Source organism: Chelonoidis abingdonii, chromosome 1 (assembly GCF_003597395.2).
Source record: "Chelonoidis abingdonii isolate Lonesome George chromosome 1, CheloAbing_2.0, whole genome shotgun sequence".
Lineage (NCBI taxonomy): Eukaryota > Metazoa > Chordata > Testudines > Testudinidae > Chelonoidis > Chelonoidis abingdonii.
Window position 1 is genome coordinate 243,579,671 of NC_133769.1, and position 20,016 is coordinate 243,599,686.

Genomic DNA, 20,016 nt, shown 5'->3' on the forward strand with positions numbered 1-20,016 from the left:
CAATAGTGCAACAATACACAGCTTATAACCATTTTCCATCAGTAGATCTCAAAGTATTTTTTCAAATGCTAAGTGTTGAACTTGGAATGCATTTTCAAACTCAAATTCTCTTTTCCTCCTTTTCCCATTTGTCTTTTCATCAACTTCCTTCTGTAATATTGTCACTAGCATTATTTTCTCCTTCCTCCACAGCTGTCTTTCCTTTCCCCTAAATTTCATTCCCTGTTACTTAACTCCTTCCTATTGTTGCTCTCCTTTTTTCCCCATCTTGATGTCTCTCCCATGGCATAGAGTTTAGTTAGCACTAGGCAGCTGCCTACGGGATTTGACAGCAGGGATGAAAACTGACTTTAAAAAATAAAATGTAATTCAGTTCAAAGTGGTTGCACTGATCCATGTTATAGCTGAAAGTTTTATATTAAAAGTGATGTTCAGAAAGATTTAAACAAGGCACAGTTTTTAAAATAGTCAATAGTGGGAGTTATGGGGTAAAAAAAAAAAAAAGAGTAGTCATGGGTCAAAAATACTATTTTTCAAAAGTGTTCGTGCCCTTCAAATTGTCATGCTGTTCAGCTCTCGTGGATGCTAATGGGATAAAAGCACTATGCATCAATGCCAGTGTGTGAAAACCCTGTTAAGTTATTATCCTAAAGTCTTTCTTTAACTAGATGGGCCAACTGGGCTTTCCTGTTTGATATACAATAGCCTGGTGATAACTGATCACAAACTCATGCTAGTAAAGCAAGAGAGATTTAGGGATAATATCTTCATGTAAGAGAAGGATTGGGCATATTAAGATAACATGGATATAATGCAGCCAGGTGGTTAGCCAGAGCGAAACAGTAAGAGGGTGAAGACTTGTGAGAGGTCAGAGAGATAGATCATACAGTTGCTTGCATCCCAAAAGTGTTTTCATCTCTGGATAGTTTAATGATAATTAAACTTTTGTTGCAGTATTGAAGATCTCTTGCATGGTTGAACTGGCAATTGCTTTGGCCGGAGAGATGCTTGAGGGAGCTGGAGACTGGTACTCCATCCTAGGTACCAGAATGATTAAAACCCAATACAGAAATTAGGTGGGGATTTAAAGTAGGGAATGAGACAAGCCATTAAGCAGGGAAACAAATGGCCAAGTGCGAAGCATTCTGAAGGACAGGTGGATGGTGTTTAATGCTAGTTTTACTCTTTCTGATGTTAAAAGCTTTGCCTGCAAAATTACTTTGATAGTGGGAAACTTAAGCACTATGGCTAAAATTTGCAAAACCAAGTGACTATATTTAAGTGCCTTCTTTCAGCCACTAAAGTTTGAAATTTTTGACTTAACAGCTTTATGGGGGCCATGTATCTAAAAGGGTGTCAGGTATCTAAAAGGGTGTCATCAGGAGGAGAGAGAAAACTTGTTCACCTTAGCCTCTAATGATAGAACAAGAAGCAATGGGCTTAAACTGCAGCAAGGGAGATTTAGGTTGGACATTAGGAAAAAGTTCCTAACTGTCAGGGTGGTTAAACACTGGAATAAATTGCCTAGGGAGGTTATGGAATCTCCATCTCTGGAGATATTTAAGAGTAGGTTAGATAACTGTGTATCAGGGATGGTCTAGACAGTATTTGGTCCTGCCATGAGGGCAGGGGACTGGACTCGATGACCTCTCGCGGTCCCTTCCAGTCCTAGAGTCTATGAATCTATGTAGGAACACTTGTTCCCACAGTCACCTTGTGGCTGACAGGGACCTCTATCATGACATCAGCTCCTTGCTCACACATTCCAGAATGGCATCAGAGAGTTTAAGCCTTCAAGGGTTTGGGGTTTTTTTTTTTTGGTTTTTTTTTTTTTTTTTGCCTTTCCTCTCTGGCTGTCAATAGTGACACTGAGACATTCCAGTAGTATCACAAATATGCAATGTGCCACATTTCTTCCCTATCCCATACTTCTAGTCCGTAAAGCCACAAACCAAACAAGCACACAGCAGTGTGTGGGATGCAGCAGGGTGAAAAAAAATAAATCAGCTTTAAGAGAATCACAGATTTTCCACTCAAATAGTGCTACATAATGCAGCTGAAATTGTGATGGAATAGTCTTCTCTGTGCTTGAATTTCACATATCAGTTTGCAGCCTCCAAAGCTGAGGTATTCAGTAAGTTTACTATTGTTAAAACAATATTACTTGGAATCCCTCCCATATTGTTTTCACTCATTTCAGTTTCAATGAACTCCTCACTCAGAGGCTGGGATTAAAAGTGGTACAAGTATCATTGCAGTAACTACTGCTAGGAGGAGCTGCAATGGCATTAGGATGGAGAACATCTTCAACTTGCATAAGCAAAACTGATATAATCCACTTGTCTTTGTTTGCCTAACTGGAAACACAGGAACAATGTCATTCTATGTTGGATGTTTTAATAATTGCTCTATAATATAAACAAACCTACCGAAATTTGAGTGCGTATGAATCAGCCGTTGTACAAAAAAGGAAACAACAAATCACATCCTGCAGTCTCTTCTCCAAAATGTTGCACACTAGACATTAAAAACAGGCTAGTACTTTTTTTCACTGTTTACTTAAAATTAAACACATGTATTCTAGTACACTTAGATGTTATCAAAATAAATCTAAACTCTTTAGGACAAAAGGTAAACTAACAAGTTTGTAGACTACTCCCATCTTGTCTCCAACTTCTTTTTTTTAGAACATCCAAACACAGAAGTAGAGTTAACATTGTTTTCAGCTCAAAGAAATAAATGGGAGTCCATTTTAAGATACTTAACCAAAGTAACTTTACAAATGTTTATTAAAAAAAGGCACAATGTTAATAGTCTGAGGTTTTAATGACTAATTCTTAAGATGTTTGAGAAATCTAAAGAAGGATCCATACTCTTGAAAGCTTGTTTAAAGAACCCCAAAACAGCTATTGGCATGTTTCAGTGTGCTTGACACTTGACAATGATACATATGTAATACATCTGTTGGTGAAGGTAAGCAAGGCATTTCATTAGTTTAATGATTACAGTCAAAGAATCTCACCTACAATATAGTAACTTTTCCATTAACAACACACTTGCATGTTTTAACATTTTCATCCAGGAAAAAAAATAAGCGTAATGGGGCAAACTGGTTTACTGATTTTCATAATTAAAAAAAAAAATCAATTTAAAGCTCTTTGTCATCAACTTCCTAAAATAAACATGTACACGTTCCCTTTAAAATGAGTTCTCATTAGATGCATTAATATTTGAATGAACAGAGATTTGCAGGTTTTGGCAGGAAAAAAGTCTGCGCTAGTCCAGATTATAACCTTATGTAAAAAGCTTCACTTGTTTACTATATGAATTACTGTAATTCTCCAGATTCTCACCTATGCACTTACCAGATGCACTTTTAAGTAAAATTGTTACACAGTGTTTTGTAAAATTGCACAAAAACTGAAGTTATATTACAAACAAAAACTCTTTGGTACAGCTGGTCAAACTATTCATTGTAACCAGTATTAGTTACAAATCTAAGCCCCAATCCTTCAACTGACAGCATGTAAGCAGACTGCTGTGCTTGAATGGGGCACCACTGACTTTACTAGGGCTCCATACAAGTGCAGCAGCCCCTGCATGATATTAGTTGCAGGACTGAAGTTCTTTTCTGCTGTCAGTCCTTCATGAACCTAATAGAGGTCCTCAAATGTGTTTGTTTTTCACAAGCATTTGCTGAATCGTGTGGAGAGTAATTTTTAGGAATTCACTTTAGAGTAGGGTGACCAGATGTCCCGATTTTAAAGGGACAGTCAGGTTTTTTGGGACTTTTTCTTATATAGGCACCTATTACCCCCCATCCCCGTCCCATTTTTTCACACTTGCTATCTGGTCACCCTAGTTTAGAATGCTCTTGATTATCCATGTTGCAGAGTTACCACATAAGTTAGTTGTATTGTTTCTGCTTCCTGACTGGATGACAAAACTTTCAAAACTGAAACTATAAATAATGACCTTCTGTTAAAACTTTCAGGTGAGCAGTCATGGAAATATCTGTCAGTCCCAAATTACATACAAATTAATTTCTGCCAGCTGTATGAATTCTCACGAACACCAGAAAGATACACCCAGTCAAATGAAAAGCAGCCAATGTAGGGTTCTGATTTGTAAGTCAGGCTTTTCCTTTTTGATCAACTCTATTTCAGTTAATCGGTATGAAAAGCAACTTTGAGACTCTGGGGGATGCACGGAAGCACATTGGGGCTTTCTGGATCTGTACCAGACAGATGTAGTGAAGAAAAATGAAAAAAAGAAACACTTTTTTTTCCTTAGAGGACAGATATAAGTACCTCCTTCCTGCTAAGCTGACCCATGCAGCTACACGGGCAACACCATTGTCAAATACACACACACACACACATACACACACACACACACACTCATTTGGTCAAATATTTCAGATGACATGGCAACTTTTTTAAGTTATGTAACATTTGTATTCAGGTGCCCACAAAATGTAACATTTACTAGATTTTTTTTTTTAAACTTCACTTTCAAGTGAACTGTATGGGTGTCTTCACTAGTACGATTACCCAATTTAGGGTAAGTATATACAGCACACAGCAGTGAGCCTCTCAATTCAGGTCAACAGAGTTGGGCTCCTGGGATTTGCGCTACCACACTAAAAATAGCTGGGTAGACGTCGCAGCATGGGTGGGAGCTCCGGCTTTGGACCCCATCCACTTCTCTAAACTTCAGAGCCCGAGCAATAGTCTGAGCTGCAACTTCAAAGCACTGCCTCCACTGTTGTTTTTAAGAGCACTAGCGTGAGCCTTGCTAGCCCCAGTCTGTCAGCCCAGAGTGGGAGGCTCCCTGATGTGGGTTGTGTAGATGTACCCATACAATGCTACAATGTTAGAGCTGTGTCAAAGCAATGATACATTAACAGATATACTGATTTTTTTTAAGGGGTAAGGAAAAGGGGCTAGCCAGAATAGTAGTCAGTTCAGATATACACCAGCGACAGTTCTTGCCACAAGAGCAGAGTTGAGAATTAAAAAGGCACAAGTTGTTTCAGAACATCACTATTTTAAGGCCAATTGTCAGTGGGCAACACTGCACTTCACAGGGCTAACCACATTAAAAATGCTCAGGTATTTGAAAGCATCCCTCCCATCCTTTCCAAGGATATTTCAACAGGACTACATTTTTTTTTCGTGCAATTTTGAAACTCAAGCCCCTGCTGTTTACATTGTGTTTTTTTCAGGCAAATATGCAGGTTTTCTATCCATTTTTGCTCATCTTTTCTTCATCTTGAGTTTCCCCGGATTATTTCTGTAGAAGTGTTCGTTGAACTGAAAAAAAGAAAAAGAAACAAATATACAAACAAAATAATCAAATCAAGCTTAGTACAATACTCTATCAATATATCAGAATCCAACATGTAGAACAGTGTTTCTGTTAAAAGTGTGAACACTCTAATCCTAGCAAATAAATGGGCATTTGATATGGTGGAGTGGGCTGAGGCCCAATCTGTCTGTAAGCAGAATTCTGTTTGCAAAAAACAGGGTGGCTGCATGTTTTTGCACCCACGAGTAACGCGAAGACATAAATTATAGTGACATATATGGCTACCCAATTTACATCTGCAGTCAAGTATTCAGAAATACAACTTCTAAGAATTGCCCCTACAATTCACTGTGGATGCAAAAAAAAAAAAAAGGATACTTTTGCAGACACAAATTGTGTCTACAAGAGTGATTTTGGGTCATGGCCTTATCTATGCAATATGCAGTTATAGTATATATAATATGCAGCTATAGTAAACTCAGACTGGAATGTAACATGCGTGCATACGCATCTAGGAGAAAATGGTCAGATTTCAATGTATACAAAAATTTTTGGTTTTGTGGGGTTTTATTAAACCCCTAAAAAAAATCACTAATTTTATAACAATTGTGACAAATCACAACCAAGTCCAGGAATCCTAAACTAAGTTTAAACTTTTAACCTACTCTGTCTATAACTCATATATGAGGCTGAATTTTGCAGAGCTCTTACAGTATTATATTTATCTAGATTACAATGGTAACCTAATCCAGGACCTTATAAAGGTGTATTTCACTACGGGCAAAGAGATAGGATACAGTGTTAAACTAAAATCTAATGAATATCTAGACATTTTAAATCTGCTCTTCTCTTCAGCTAATATAACCAGATTAATTTTAGAAGGGCTAGAATTAATATCTGTATTTAAACTATTTGTCTGAATATCTCAGGTTTGAGGTGGATATTTAGAACTAACTGCGCTCTTGATTTCAGGAAGCTGTTGGAGAGAAAGGTACTTGCTTTATAGTTTTATAAAATAACTGATAATGTATGACAAAAGTTGGTTCAAGATCTCTTGTATAAGCTAACAAGTCGATGGGGACAAACTGACTGCATTGGAGTAATAAGGCAGGTAACTCTTTGCCCAGATTTAAAAGGTAGAAGAGGCCTAGTTCTGCTCTGACGCTAGTTTTAAACTAAGCACACAGGAGGACATATAGTTACTCATAACCTACACTCCTGTGAGAGGCTCAACTTTATTGTTTTAAACATATTGTACATGCAGAATCCTCTCCAAAATTTCAGTGCCTTGCTGAGTACTCCCATTCATCCCTTTGTCAGTCAGTCAGAAGGGTGAAACTGACACAAGTCAAGTTTGTTTTTGGCTGTCACCTATATCACTTCAACAATTCCTATATTCAAATTTATCTAGGGCTTCCTGAAGCCAGGTTTCCTACTCTGTCAATACATCAATTTCCCTAGCCAATCATTTTAAATAGCCACGTCTGCATTGCACTACGGAGTTGGAGCTAATTGAAAAAAAAACTCCTAGCGGTCATGATCAGACCAAAAAAAAAAAGTTTGCTCTTTTATGCTTCTCTTTTATAAAAGATTCTTTGTGGTGCACAACAGTATACTAGTGAGTTTAATTTTCCCTGCTTGCTTTTATGTAACTGCATCTTTGTTCAAATACTATTAACCTTTTATTAATGCCAACTCTGAGAGAGCTTTATTGGTCTTGTGTCACACAGCACAGCTACAGCTCCAGTCAGACTCCCAACACATCCCATTAAACACACCAGACAGCTACCATTCCATATCATTTTTCAAAAAATTGATTTAAAGTAGCAGCTTTGTGTTCTTTTGGTTCAGAATTATGATACCCATTTACATTCCCACTACTGCCTTACACATTTTAATATTTCACCATAAAGAAAAATGCAAAAAAAAAAAGGGGATTAGTAATTTGCTTTAGTTCTACATTTTTACCATCTAATATAAATGAAAGTCAATTTGAAACTTGTTTCAGTCCAAAATTAGTTTCTCTAGAAGTTATAAACATTTGGCTACAAGAATGTACAGTGCAAGTAAAAAGTCTCTCTATGAGATTAATTTCTATGACGCAAGTCCACAGAGATTCCTGCCAAAAATTCTGCTCTTTCCTCCAGATCCTTTTCTTACCAGGTGGCTCTGCACGTGCTCCTTGCTGACTTTCCATATTAACATTCTCTTGATCTCCTGAGATACAAACACAAACACTGTAAGACATCAGGCATTTGTATTACTTGCATTTCCCTAAGGCTGGTAAAGATAGATACAAGAGCAAACATGAGAGAGGCGGGGAATGCTCTGTAGCAAAGCAACTTAAAAAGGTAAGGCCTGTGAAACCACTGATGGATGGGTATAGCCTCCTTACACTGACTAGGTGGCAAAGTGATCATCCTCGGCAGAGGCTTCTCTAAATGGTGGGTGCGTAATTCAGAGATTCTACAATAGCCTAGACCAGGGATCAGTAACCTTTGGCACGCGGCCCATCAGGGAAAGCTGCCGGCGGGCCAGGACAGTTTGTCTATCTGCACTGTTCCCAGGTTCGGCGGATCGCAGCTCCCACTAGCCGCGGTTCAGCGTTCCAGGCTAATGGGGGCTGTGGGAAGCGGTGCAGGCCAAGGGATGTGCTGGCCGCCCCTCCTCGCAGCCCCCATTGGCCTGGAATGGTGAACCGCAGCCAGTGGGAGCTGAGGTCGGCTGAACCTGTGGATGCTGCAGGTAAACAAACTGTCCCGTACTGCCAGTGGATTTCCCTGATGAGCTGCATGCCAAAGGTTGCCGATCCCTGGCCTAGACAACTAAAAGAAAGAAGAATGTCACCAAGAGCAAATGAAGCATTAAGTTGCATCAAGTAACCATGTTATTGCCCTTGCAAGTTATTTGGGGGAAGTTTTATGCTGTGACACATTTCACGTAGTGTCCTGGCCTTCATATCTTTGGTTGAGGAAGACAGTGAGGGAGGAGAAAGGGAAAGAAACTAATGGTGGGAAGAGATGAACATCTCAAAAAGGAATAAACTCTCCTGTGCTATTGTTAGAAGCCTAATGTGTGGGAAACAGCTGTGTACTTAGTCTTCATAATTTACAAACTGGGGGTTAGCCTGGGCCCACTAGTGACATTACAGAGCCAAGATAGTGACTCTATTGTTAAAGTTGAAAGGCAGTTTCCACTATAAACTTTCTGCTTCCCACTCCCCATTTCCTCTAATTTTTTATTTCCCCCTCAAAAGTGTTGCTTAAAACTCTCCCATACTTGCTCTTTGGCAAGTAGAGAATTTTTGGAAGAATTTGAGAATCCTCAGCCCAGCTTTTTCGGAGCTATGGGATTTGGGGGGAGGAGGGGAAGATACCCTCCTATATCTTTAATTTTTTTTTTTTGCCAAAGCAGCTCTCAAACAGCTTAGTTTTAAGCCTCACTTAAAAGACATTATTCCTCCATGATGAGTGCTAATGCATTGGGCCACTAAGACTGTGGCCTCTGTTTTATATTCATTACTAAATTCCATATAAACTTTCTAATTAAGAGGTACAACAGATCACAAAGGAAAAAAAAAAAAACTAGTTAAAATCTTACCGCTTGCTTTGAAACAGAGTTTCTTCTTCTGGTAAGCAATGAAGCTAGATATTGCTCCAACAACTGCTACAACCACAGCACTTATAATTCCAGGTATCACTCCTTGAGAGGCTATAAACAAAAGATATACAAACTCGGAATGTTTCCAAACAGCACTAACATTTGAAGTAATCTTAGACATTGATTCTGCTTTCTTTTCATGGATTTTGAAGAGTCAAGCATAGATTTAGAATAGTTAATTTTTCAAGTAGTACATATTATTAAGCAGCATGAGCACATTCCATTATGGTGATTGGTATGGTATGAAGTACATTCATACAAAAATGAGTGGGCACTATGAAGTCTGGATCTAAACCTTGTGAAATGCTGTGTGCAAGGTTCACTTTTTATACTCTAATAACTCAGTTTTTGACCCATCAGAAGTGAAGTATTTAAAAGAAGGTGGCAGGAACAAAGCTGCTTGAAATAAAAATGCTAGATTTTGTATAATATTTTGAAGCTGAAAAGCATCGTCAGTGCTTATTGGCACTATTAAAATTCTAAACCTGCAGGCAATAAAAGGAATGCCTAATGTTAAATATCTAACTTTTTAAAGATGATGTACAGATACCATAGATATGTGAAAATCCATGCATTTACCTGCTGCATCTCCTCCACTCTTGGGATTGGTATCATCTTCTCCTGTAAGAACAAAGCAGCAAAGAATCCTGTGACTCCTTATAGACTAACAGACATTTTGGAGCATGAGCTTTCGTGGGTGAATACCCACTTCGTCAGATGCATGTAGAACAAATAATTTCATTGCTAGAAGAATCTTTTTAGAGAACAGCCTTATCACAATGAGAATCCGCACGCTATGTCAATGCATCACTATTTCCAGATGTTACATTAACAAAGTCAATACAATGGAAACAGACTTCAAGTTTAAATAATAAAGAAATTACACAAACTATGTTAAAAGAATACTCGGGTTGCAAAGTCAAGCACTCAAAAGTAGGAAATGCCAGACGTAGGGTTGCCTGTGCAAACTTAATTCAGCCCCATTGGGTGTATTTATTGTGATACACTCTTTAGTTACGTGATCACAGACCATTTTTTTCTACAGGACCCTGTTCCAAATGCTTAGGATAGATGGTACCCAGGCAATGAGTAGCTAATACAATATTTTATCTTATTCTCATGGTTCAATATAGAGGCCCCAGGCCTAATTTCCTGCACACCACTAAAACTCTGCTTTAAATACAAAATTATTAGATTTCCTCATGGGGTTTTCTATGGTGATTATCACCAAATTATCTAAGTGTTTCACAAACATTAACTTAGTTTCACAACAGCTCTGTGTGCTAAGGTAGTATTAGCATCTTCATTGTACAGATAGGAAACTGGGGCTCAGAGATTAAGGATACTAATTTTGAGTGCCAGAGTATTTAACATTATATAGCACTTTCTGTGCTCAAAGCTCCACAGATCCCACTGCTTCAGTTGCAGCTGTTAAGTTCTCAGCACCTCTCCAAATCAGGCCCTGGGGTCCAAAGCTGGGAATCAAGAAAGTGAATACAATCAGTGGCCACCTGTGAAAAGTGCAGTTTAACCTTGTGGCAGAGGCAGCAATAGAATCCAGTTCTCCTTTGCAGCATTCAACTGCCTTACCCATCAGAGACTTTTCTTTCCGTTCTTGCAGTCCCCTGCCTCATTCACTACACACCTTCCAACTTCTGCAACAAGTGAGGTAAGGGTGCTATAAGTAATAGCCTTACTCATTAGGAACTCTTATTCATTCTACCAGACTGCCACCCATCCTCTGCACTGAATGATGCAGGGATCCTATGTGATCGTGCAATTGAAGTCTATCAAAGTACACAGGTAACCTTAGTTCTGGTATTTCTTAACTTTTGAATGGTTGACTTTGCAACCTTAATATTCTTTTAACATGGTTGTGTGTATAATTTCCTAGGCATTTGAAAAGCAAGCTGAAATGTAAATGCCATTAGGTGACACCTCAGAGGCTGGAACCTTTAAATCCACCACACAGACCTCTGCCATTTGAGCTAATGGAGTATTGGTAGCAGTAGTAAGTTGCCATCCTCTCTCTGGACGAATCAGATGATGAGGAGACACTCTTTTCCAGTGCATTTCACAGATATCTTCTGACAGCTAGGAATGCTGACACTGAGGAATCTCAGGTGCTGAAGGTCTGCGCTCTAGTGGGCACAGACCCTTCTGCCCCACCCTCTCTAACATGTCCCAGTCCTGTCTCTTCCCCACACCTGACTTCTCCTCTACCCTCAAGTTCCTAGTCTCCATAGCTTGTTGTCCCAATCTATTCTTTCCCACCTCCACTCCAGCTCTTGTCCCCTCTGTTCAAGTCAGGTGGCTTCATCATCCTTGCTGCCTGGTGCCAGCACAGAGAGGATAGGACAGAGTCTCCCTGTTCTCCATTTTGATACCTGGCACCACGGCAGCATGCAGCAATTGGGAGCAGTAATCACAGGGAAAGTCCTGCTCACCCAGCGAAGATCTTGGCTGGGCACGTTCTGTGCAGACGGGATTCTCAAGAAAATTTAACTGAGCGTTTGCAAACAGATTTTTCAAAGGCTTATAGAACTTGGCCAAATACCAGTGGGCTTTTTCCCCATGGGAACAGCAAGATGCACATTCCTCGCACCAGGGATATTCCTATGCCAAATTTCAAGTCTCTGTCCCAAAGCAAGGCACTAGAGCTTCTCAAGAGAATAGCTGGGGGATTTTTTTCTCAAAAGCACCCAAGTCCTATTTTCAGAAGGGACTTAGGCTTTTAGTAACCTAAATCTCACTGAAAGTCAATAGGACGTAAGCTCCTAAGTCACTAGACATGGTGCTCAGGTGAATTTGGAAATTTTACCCATTCTGAATGCTGAAACAAATACCACTTTCACATCACTGTAGTTTTAAACCTATTGTTTAGGATTCCAGAATCAATTCCACTCCCTTGGATCATCAATTTTTCTGAATGAACAAAGTATATAATGGTTAAATTGGAAGATATCAATTTCCATGCCTTAAAGAGACCAAGACAAAATCTAGCATTCCTAACTCATTATAATCAGCTTTTGACACGTAAGTCTTAGGCAAAAACAAGATAGCAATGGGTTTCACTGTGAAGTGGTGGACGTGATCTTACCCCTTTTTTCTGGTGGAAGACCATCAGCTAAGTCTTCATCCTTAAAGTTGCCTGTAACAGTAAATAAAATGGTTATCCTTCCTTATTGATGTGTTTATACCTGATATTGACTCTTCCTTTAAACTATCATGACGTTCATCCTTGATCTCTTAATCCCTTTTTAGCTTCTATAAGCTGATAGGAAACTTGAGCCACCTGAAAAATAACTATTGGAATACATGTGTCATACATTTATCCAGGACATGCTGAAAACTATGTTTGACTTCCTACATGACAAAATCCAAGGTTTAAGGCAAACTCTCAAGAACAAACTTAGTGCAATGCCACAACTATTCTCCTTCACTGGTTTGTCTCTCCCCCACAAAGGTCTATTAAAAATTCAGATATATTATCAGAGTTTCAAAATCCAAACAACTTTAGGAGTTTATTTGTGATTTCCATAGAGCAGATTCCATATTAACGTAAAATAGAGCAGACTCCAAGTTAACACAAAGTAGTTTCAAAGTGTGCATATGAGATACTAAAAACAACCTTTCCACCAATTAGCAAGTTTGGTCAGAACAGCACTAAGACCTTGCAGTTCCCGTTGACTTGAATGAAATCTGAGAGCTCATCCTGTCAAGGTCGGGAGAGGATAAATCAGATCACTTATTTAGGTGCCTTGCTTTAGGCACTCAAATGCAAATATTGACCTATGCTCACCCTTTTTCTTTTTAAAAAATGAAAACAAAGGAAACTGACTCTCTGCCATTTATTACCTTGCATGATTTGTTTGCAAAATCAAGCATCAAGCATTTTCTCTTAGTTCTCAACTGTTCTTTCATCATGTCTAAGTTCATCAAGTTCATTATTTGCATAATCAGAAGTAAACGCCTTGATGTACCAAATCATTTAAAGATGAATGGTTAGTTTAAAAAGAAGTCAATAGAATGATCTGAGTATGATGGCTGACAAATGCTATTTAAAACATTTACAAAATTCTTACCACCAGTATTGTCCTTGCTTCCAGGCTGAGGTTTTCGGCGGTCATCTACTGACAAATATTGTTAGGGGGGGAAAGTTAAAATTGCAAATGAGTAAAGTGCAGAAACAAGCTGAATAATCTATACCCACCTTTCCCATGTTTCTCTGTCTTCCTCCTCTCACTCCTACAAAGCCCCTCCATAACTTATGTTTACTAATATTATGGCAGCTGACTTCATCCACTGTGTTCAAGATTGTAAATAAGACTCTCTTGAGAATCCTTCTATTTCCAGCTATCCCACCTCATTTTGATTTGTTTGTCTGAAGTTTAGGGCCTGCTCCCGCTCCCACTGAAGTCAATAGCAAAACTCCCATTGAATAGAATGGGAAGCAGGCCTGGGCACTAAAGCGGAATTTTTAAAACTAGGTAGCTAGCATCAAGTATGCATCAACTTTAAGACTATGAAACTGAATTTATTTTAGTCTGGCAGCTTTACAGATCTCAGTCTCAAAAAAAGTATCAATCCATGTGAAGAAGAAAATCGATTAATTTTGAGTTCACTCTAGTTATGAACATTTAAAATTAGCAAGATCCCAAGACAACCTCATCTCATATTAATTATATATACACACAGCAATAAATGCATATGGAAACGTGTACTTTGCATACAACTTACACACAAAGTTGAGTCTACAAACATGCAGTTAACTAACAAAGGCCACCAGTTCATCTGTTCTGACTGGCAATTCTATAAAAATGAAGACTTTTTTTTCATTTAGAAGAAACAGTAAAAGAAAAAAGGAAACAAATAAATATGGCGATTTACTTTGCCAATCCAATGCCCTAAAATGTCATGAAATTTGAAGAGTAAGGTTGAGCATTTTGATGTAGCAATAATAAAAGATTTAACATCACAAGTGTATCCAATGTCCTAGACAACCATGATGTATAACCTGAGCAACTTTTCACATAAAGAGCCTGCATCCTAACCAGGCAATAAACTTTACAGATTTCCAAACGTGCATATAATTGGCCAAAATCCTTCTAACAGAGACATTATGGCCTTGTATAATGCCATGCCTCTCCTAAGACTAAATAAACTAAAAGAACAAACCTTGTTACAGTTCTGGAATTCTGTGCCCTTTGTTAGTTCCCACAGACAAGTGTCCCCCTTCCCAACAATTGCCAGTAATGCTGAAGCACAGCAATGCTAGTGTTATACCAGCTTTTACGGGTGTTGTTCAGCAATGTAAAAAGTTAACAGACACTACCTGCCAAACTATGTTCCACTTCACCAGTGAGAGTGTGGCAAGGATACTGCAGTTTGCTAACAGTTTCCTCATGTGACTTAGCTGAAATATATTAAAGACTTTGCAAAGAGATTATCCCAGAGGAAAGGGAAAGGCTTTCTTTCTGACAACAGACTCCCACCTCCTGGCATAAAGAGCATCTTTTTTTCCCCTTCTTTCTAGGGAATGATTGGAAAGGAGATATTTTCAACTTACAACCACTTCTAGGAATGGTATATTAGTCAATTAGTGCTATCTAGTGAAAATAAGGTGATGAAACATCCCCAAAGTCAACTAATCAAAAGCCATTTGGAAAAACAAAAAACCCAAAGCCATTAATGCACTCAAACGTGGCCTCTAACTCAACAGCAGAAACTCATGGATCATCAATACCAAATTCTACTACATCAATTTCTGTGTGTTGCTCTGACCTCAATTTAATTAAATCCCTCTTGATATTCACTTCTTCCAGTAGCCCTCTAAGCTCTAACTCACCTCAATATAATGCCATCATCACCCCTATTTTAAAAAGCCATGAAATTGTTCCTTGGATATCTTTTAGACCTGATCTTGCAACGAGCTCTGCCCAGGCAACCCCCAGGGCCCACTGCAGACCACTCTAATTATGAAGGCTTCAGTATACAAAATATGCAGATTAACATTCCATGGTTCTACTTACTAGGATTCCCTACTTACCTTTGAGGATCCCCTTCCATTTAGCAAAATGGGATGAGCAGGGTGATCACAGCCACAAGGTTTGTCCGCAACCCATGTACTAGGCTCTAACAACTCAGAATAATAATACCCAGCTCTTATATAGCATTGTTCACAAAAAGACCTCAAAGTGCTTTACAAAGGAGCAAGCTCTCAGATTCCTCATCTGTAGAATGGGGATAATGACACAGATGTCCTTTGCAAGGCATTTTTAAGGTCTACTAATGACAAGTGATATACAAGACTTACGTATTTATTATGCATTGTTATAGTCTAATTCATGGGTTGCGAGCAAGTCCTAGGGCTGTGACCATCCTGCTCGTCCCATTTTGCTAGCTAGTACAAAACCCCAATGAGGCTGCACGTGCATTTGTTTTTAAGAGACTGCTTTTAATTGAGTTTTTTTTAATCCACTGACAAATCTAAATGCACATTCTGAAGGCTCTAATTATTGTTTTCCTGATTATGGACTAGATCATGATTAACATCTAGTCCTGAGCAAAGGACAGCGTGCTGTTGCACTGCCCCCAAAGAAGCAAAAGAGGGAGATTGTGACTCAGTCTCAGTATCCCTCTTGGTTTCCTCCTCGACTCCAGGGAGGCAGCAACTGCACTATATTTGTTGCAGCATATATCCCCAGCACAGCCATGCCAACAAGCACATTGAGAGGGTGAAGCCTATATTCTGCCCCTCTCACCCACCTGTGTGAGGGAGAGAAGTAGTAGCTCTGGGTAGCCTGCTTTCTCTACTATCTGCAAAGCATGTAGCCAGCAAAAGGGTGTTAGGGTGTCCGTATGCTCTCATTCCACCATGCTAGTTAAGCTACAATTCAACCCTTAGATATAGTAAAATATAATTTCAATGTGGTGGTTCAGCAGATGTCAGAGACAAATGTGTTCCTGCAGACTGAGGTATGTATGACATCACCAAAAGATTTGTCAGCCAATAACTCTGTTTTGCCATGACACTGCCTAAAGCCTAAAAGAGTCATTATTACAGTAACTCCTCGCTTAACATGTAATCATGTTCCTGAAAAATGCTACTTTTAAGCAAAACGATGTTAAGTGAAACCAATTTCCCCGTAAGAATTAATGTAAATGGGGGGGGGGGGGTTAGGTTTCAGGAAAAAAATACATATACATATTTATACACACACATACACGCACACACACACACGCACAGTGTAAGTTTTAAATAAACAATTTAATACTGTACACAGCAATGATGATTGTGACACTTGGTTGAGGTGGTGGAGTCAGAGGGCGGAAGAGGTCAGGATATTTCCCAGGGAATGCCTTACTGCTAAATGATGCCTGGTTAGGATGTAGGCTCTTTATGTGAAAAGTTGCTCAGGTTATACATCATGGTTTTCTAGGGTACTGGATACACTTGTGAAGTTAAATCTTTAATTATCACTACATCAAAATGTTCAACCTTACTGTTCAAATTTCATGACATTTTAGGGCATTAGAGTGGCAAAGTAAATCACCATACTTATTTGTTTCCTTTTTTCTTTTACGGTTTCTTGTAAATGAAAAAAAATGATGCTAAATGATGAACTAGCACACGGCTGAGCCCTCAGGGGTTAACAAGTTGTTAATGTAGCCTCACACTCTACTAGGCAGCACGAATAGAGGGACGAGACAACAGCAATGCTTGCAAACATTTCCTGCGGAAACTGAACATGATGATGAACCCATGCTATTCCACTAGAGCGCACCACCCTCTCCACTTTCCAAAGTGATGGGGGGTGCATATGTGTGTGTGTGTGAGTGTGAGAGAGAGAGAGACAGAGACACACATTGTGTGTGCGTGTGTGTGTGTGAGAGAGAGAGACATGCATTGCCCCTTTAAGTATGTTGACCCCACTCTAACTACACTGCCTTTTTAAGCAGATCAGCAAGTTGAGACAGCAGTTCCCTCTGTCCTGAGCCCTGTGGTGTCCCTCGCCCCTGCTTTGTGGAGATGGGGTACAGGAGCAGGGGGAGGGGGACTCCCTGACATCAGGACCCCTCTTTCCCCCCCACTCCCTGCACAGCAAGCAGGAGGCTCCTGGGAGCAGCTCCAAGACAGAGGGCGGGAGCAGCACATGGAAGTGGGGGAGGGACACCTGAACTGCCCGGCAATTGATAGCCTGCTGGGAACTTAAGGAAGCTGATAGGGGGGTTCCAGGTCCATCCTGGTTTCAAGCCCCCACCAGCTACCTCCAAGGGGTGCTCTTCCTGAAAGCAGTGGACAAAGCAGGCAGCTGCCAAATGTCATAAGGGAGCACGGGGCAACTTTAAACGAGCATGTTTTTTAGTAGATCAGTGACGTAACAACCAAACAATGTTAACTGGGACGACTTTAAATGAGGAGTTACTGTATTATTAAAGACAGCTTGGTTCTATTATTTGATCCTCTGCTTGTCACTACTCACCCAGCTCCGGCTTTTTGGTAACTGAATCAGGCTTCTTTGTAGGCCCTGGTATGTCAAGGACATAGAAGTTAATACAAACTGAAACGTTGGTGATGAATACATTGCACAAAGGTACTTAGAGAACAAGTTTAAATAAACTTCCTTTTAAAATAAGTGGAAGTATTAGACCAATAATTTTTCAAGTCTTCTATAGTTGTATGATTTGCCCTTAAACATCTAAGTATTGCCACCAGACAGGTTGCTCTACTTCTATGTGGTCCAGGTTCTGGTACACTCTTAGTCATACTAACTGGCACCATCTACCTTAAATTGTGCCAGAGAAGTTAATACAGCTACTCATGGAGAAAGGTGTTACGCATGTTCAGTATGGATGTCAGAATCTGGCCCTAAGTGTTTAAATTATGTTTTAACATTAATGCTAAACACTATATAAAGAAAAATCTCACAAGAAGGGATTTTTGCAAGAACATATTACTTACCGGGCTCTAATGCATCTTCTAAGTTAAAGTCATCTTCACCTATCAACACACACACACACAAAAAAAAAAGCCAGAAATTAGCAGAATGAGGAGAGACTTTTCTCACTCTGAAATATGCCATTCTGATCCTGGTCAATGTTGCCCCACATGTAGCTAGAATACAGGGAGTTTCTCAGTACTATGGTCAGGAAGCAAAAGCACTTCCCCCCAAAACACTCCTTTAGAAAGAGAAGAGATATGGGATTATTATAAGGGCCATATCTGCAGACAATTTCCGTAAGGTCAGACAGTCTTCCATGGAGTAAATGCGCTCTTCCCTGTGAGAGGCAAACACCCCATCACTCGCAGAAAAGGGTTTAAAATCAGCCTAGGGAGGCTGTGCTAGAGGCAGCCAATAAGAGAAGGGCTGAAGGGAGCAGCCCATCAGGGCCAAGCAGGCCCATATCTACAGGGAGCTGCAGGGCAAAGGAGGGCAGTTCTCTGCTGGGAGCCCAGGGAGGAAGGACTGTGTCTCTGGAGGGCTGAGAACTTCCAGCATCCTGGACAGGGCAGCGCTGTGAGCAGGAACTAGGGGAGTGGGAGACAACTCTGGTGTTTGTAACTCTGAGGTTCTACTGTAATAGTGTAGTCACAGTAGCACAGACAGCAGCAAGGAGTGGCATAGACTAGCTGCCCTGGATCCTGGGAGTATATACTTGGCGCAGCTAGTCTGTGCCACCACTCCCTGCTGCCCATGCTATCACAGCTAGGCTACTATTTTTAGCATGCTAGTTTGATGAGAGCTAGCACAAGTGTGTCTATGCAAGCTGGAAATCACACCCCCAGCTCCTAGTGCAGACATAGCCTTAGAACAGAAGACATGTGAAACAGACAAAAACAGGCAATCTGAAGGGGTGGAAGAAAAAAGCTCTCAGTTGTAGTTGCTCTCTGGAGATAGCCATCATAATGAATGCACTGGGTTTGTGGCTTGGCTCTTGCACAGACAAGGCAGGTACTCCAAGTCTCCACAGGGGTGAGCGGCAGAGAGAGGAGAGGATCTCCTCACTAGCCACTTTCCTTTACTCCACTCCTGAAAAATGCTGTGGGACCTTTTAAACACCCAACTCCTGGAAAAACTACTTCAGAGGAGTGAGCATGCCCATGAGACATATTGCCAGAATGATTCAGCGGGAACTGACACCACCTTAGAAAGGAATGCAAGATGCATCCATATCATCTTAGGAATTCAGCATAAAAGTGGATCACAAAGGCCGAAGCTTATCCATTTTGCAAAGAGAATCTCTTCCGTTCAGGGTCTGCAGATAAACTGGCCTGTTTACAATGGACATGCAGAAAGGCAAAATAGCCAGAAAATGGGACCTAACCTAGACAGACAAAAACTTAAAAAACTTTGTGAAGCACAAAAAGCATCACACGAGGAATAGTTAAATTAAATCTAGGCTTTGGTGGACTAAAAGGTATATTTGGAGGGGAGATACCAATTGCAGAGAAGAGGACTATTCACTGGTAGCTCCCTGCCTCCACCATCACCTGACATTTAACACAAGGGAACTGTTCGTTTGAGCATCTTAGCTCACTGCCTCTGCGGTGGTTTGCCCAAGAAGGGGAGAAGCAGTCGAAGAGACCCAAGATCCAAAAAACTACTGTAATGCTAAGGTTTTATCATTTTCACTTGTAAACATCACCCACAAATAAGACTGAAGCCTCTTTTTGACTGCTGGACATGTATGATATGCTCTGGGTAACCACTTAAAGCAGGAAGCCTTGCCTGACTGAAGTTACTGAGAGGTCTTCAGATATAGTCCTGTTTAGGGCTAGATTTACGTCAGGATCCCCAGATGTTAAACTTTTTTCAAAATGAAAATCTGGCCCCAGTGGTGAATGCACTGCAATAATCCAATTCTGAGCTGAGAGGTATGAATGACTGGGATGAGGTTTAGATACTAAGGAAAAGATTGCAAGCTTCTTTCCCAGCACAAATGGAGGGGAAAAAAAGGTTATTTTATAATTGTCCATGGACAGCATTTCATGCAATTTCCTCTGAAGCAACTACTATTGGAAACCATAAGGGATCAAGACTG

The 20,016-nt window shown here is 40.1% G+C and overlaps 1 protein-coding gene across 2 annotated transcripts in view; it reads right to left on the bottom strand.

Moving 5' to 3' along the window:
* Positions 1-2,380: 2,380 nt before the first annotated feature.
* Positions 2,381-20,016, bottom strand: part of LOC116820191 (CD99 antigen) — a 37,157-nt gene continuing 19,521 nt past the window's right edge. Inside the window, exons 2-9 of one of the 2 annotated variants that reach the window (XM_032772496.2) lie at positions 17,936-17,974; positions 17,457-17,501; positions 13,056-13,103; positions 12,071-12,121; positions 9,550-9,591; positions 8,911-9,021; positions 7,471-7,527; positions 2,381-5,315 (exon numbers count right to left, since the gene is read on the bottom strand). In XM_032772496.2, coding sequence (XP_032628387.1) covers positions 5,290-5,315; positions 7,471-7,527; positions 8,911-9,021; positions 9,550-9,591; positions 12,071-12,121; positions 13,056-13,103; positions 17,457-17,501; positions 17,936-17,974 — 419 coding nt within the window. In that variant the 3' untranslated portion in view covers positions 2,381-5,289. The remainder of the gene's footprint in view (positions 5,316-7,470; positions 7,528-8,910; positions 9,022-9,549; positions 9,592-12,070; positions 12,122-13,055; positions 13,104-17,456; positions 17,502-17,935; positions 17,975-20,016) is intronic. The other variant, XM_032772497.2, reaches the window with a different exon arrangement.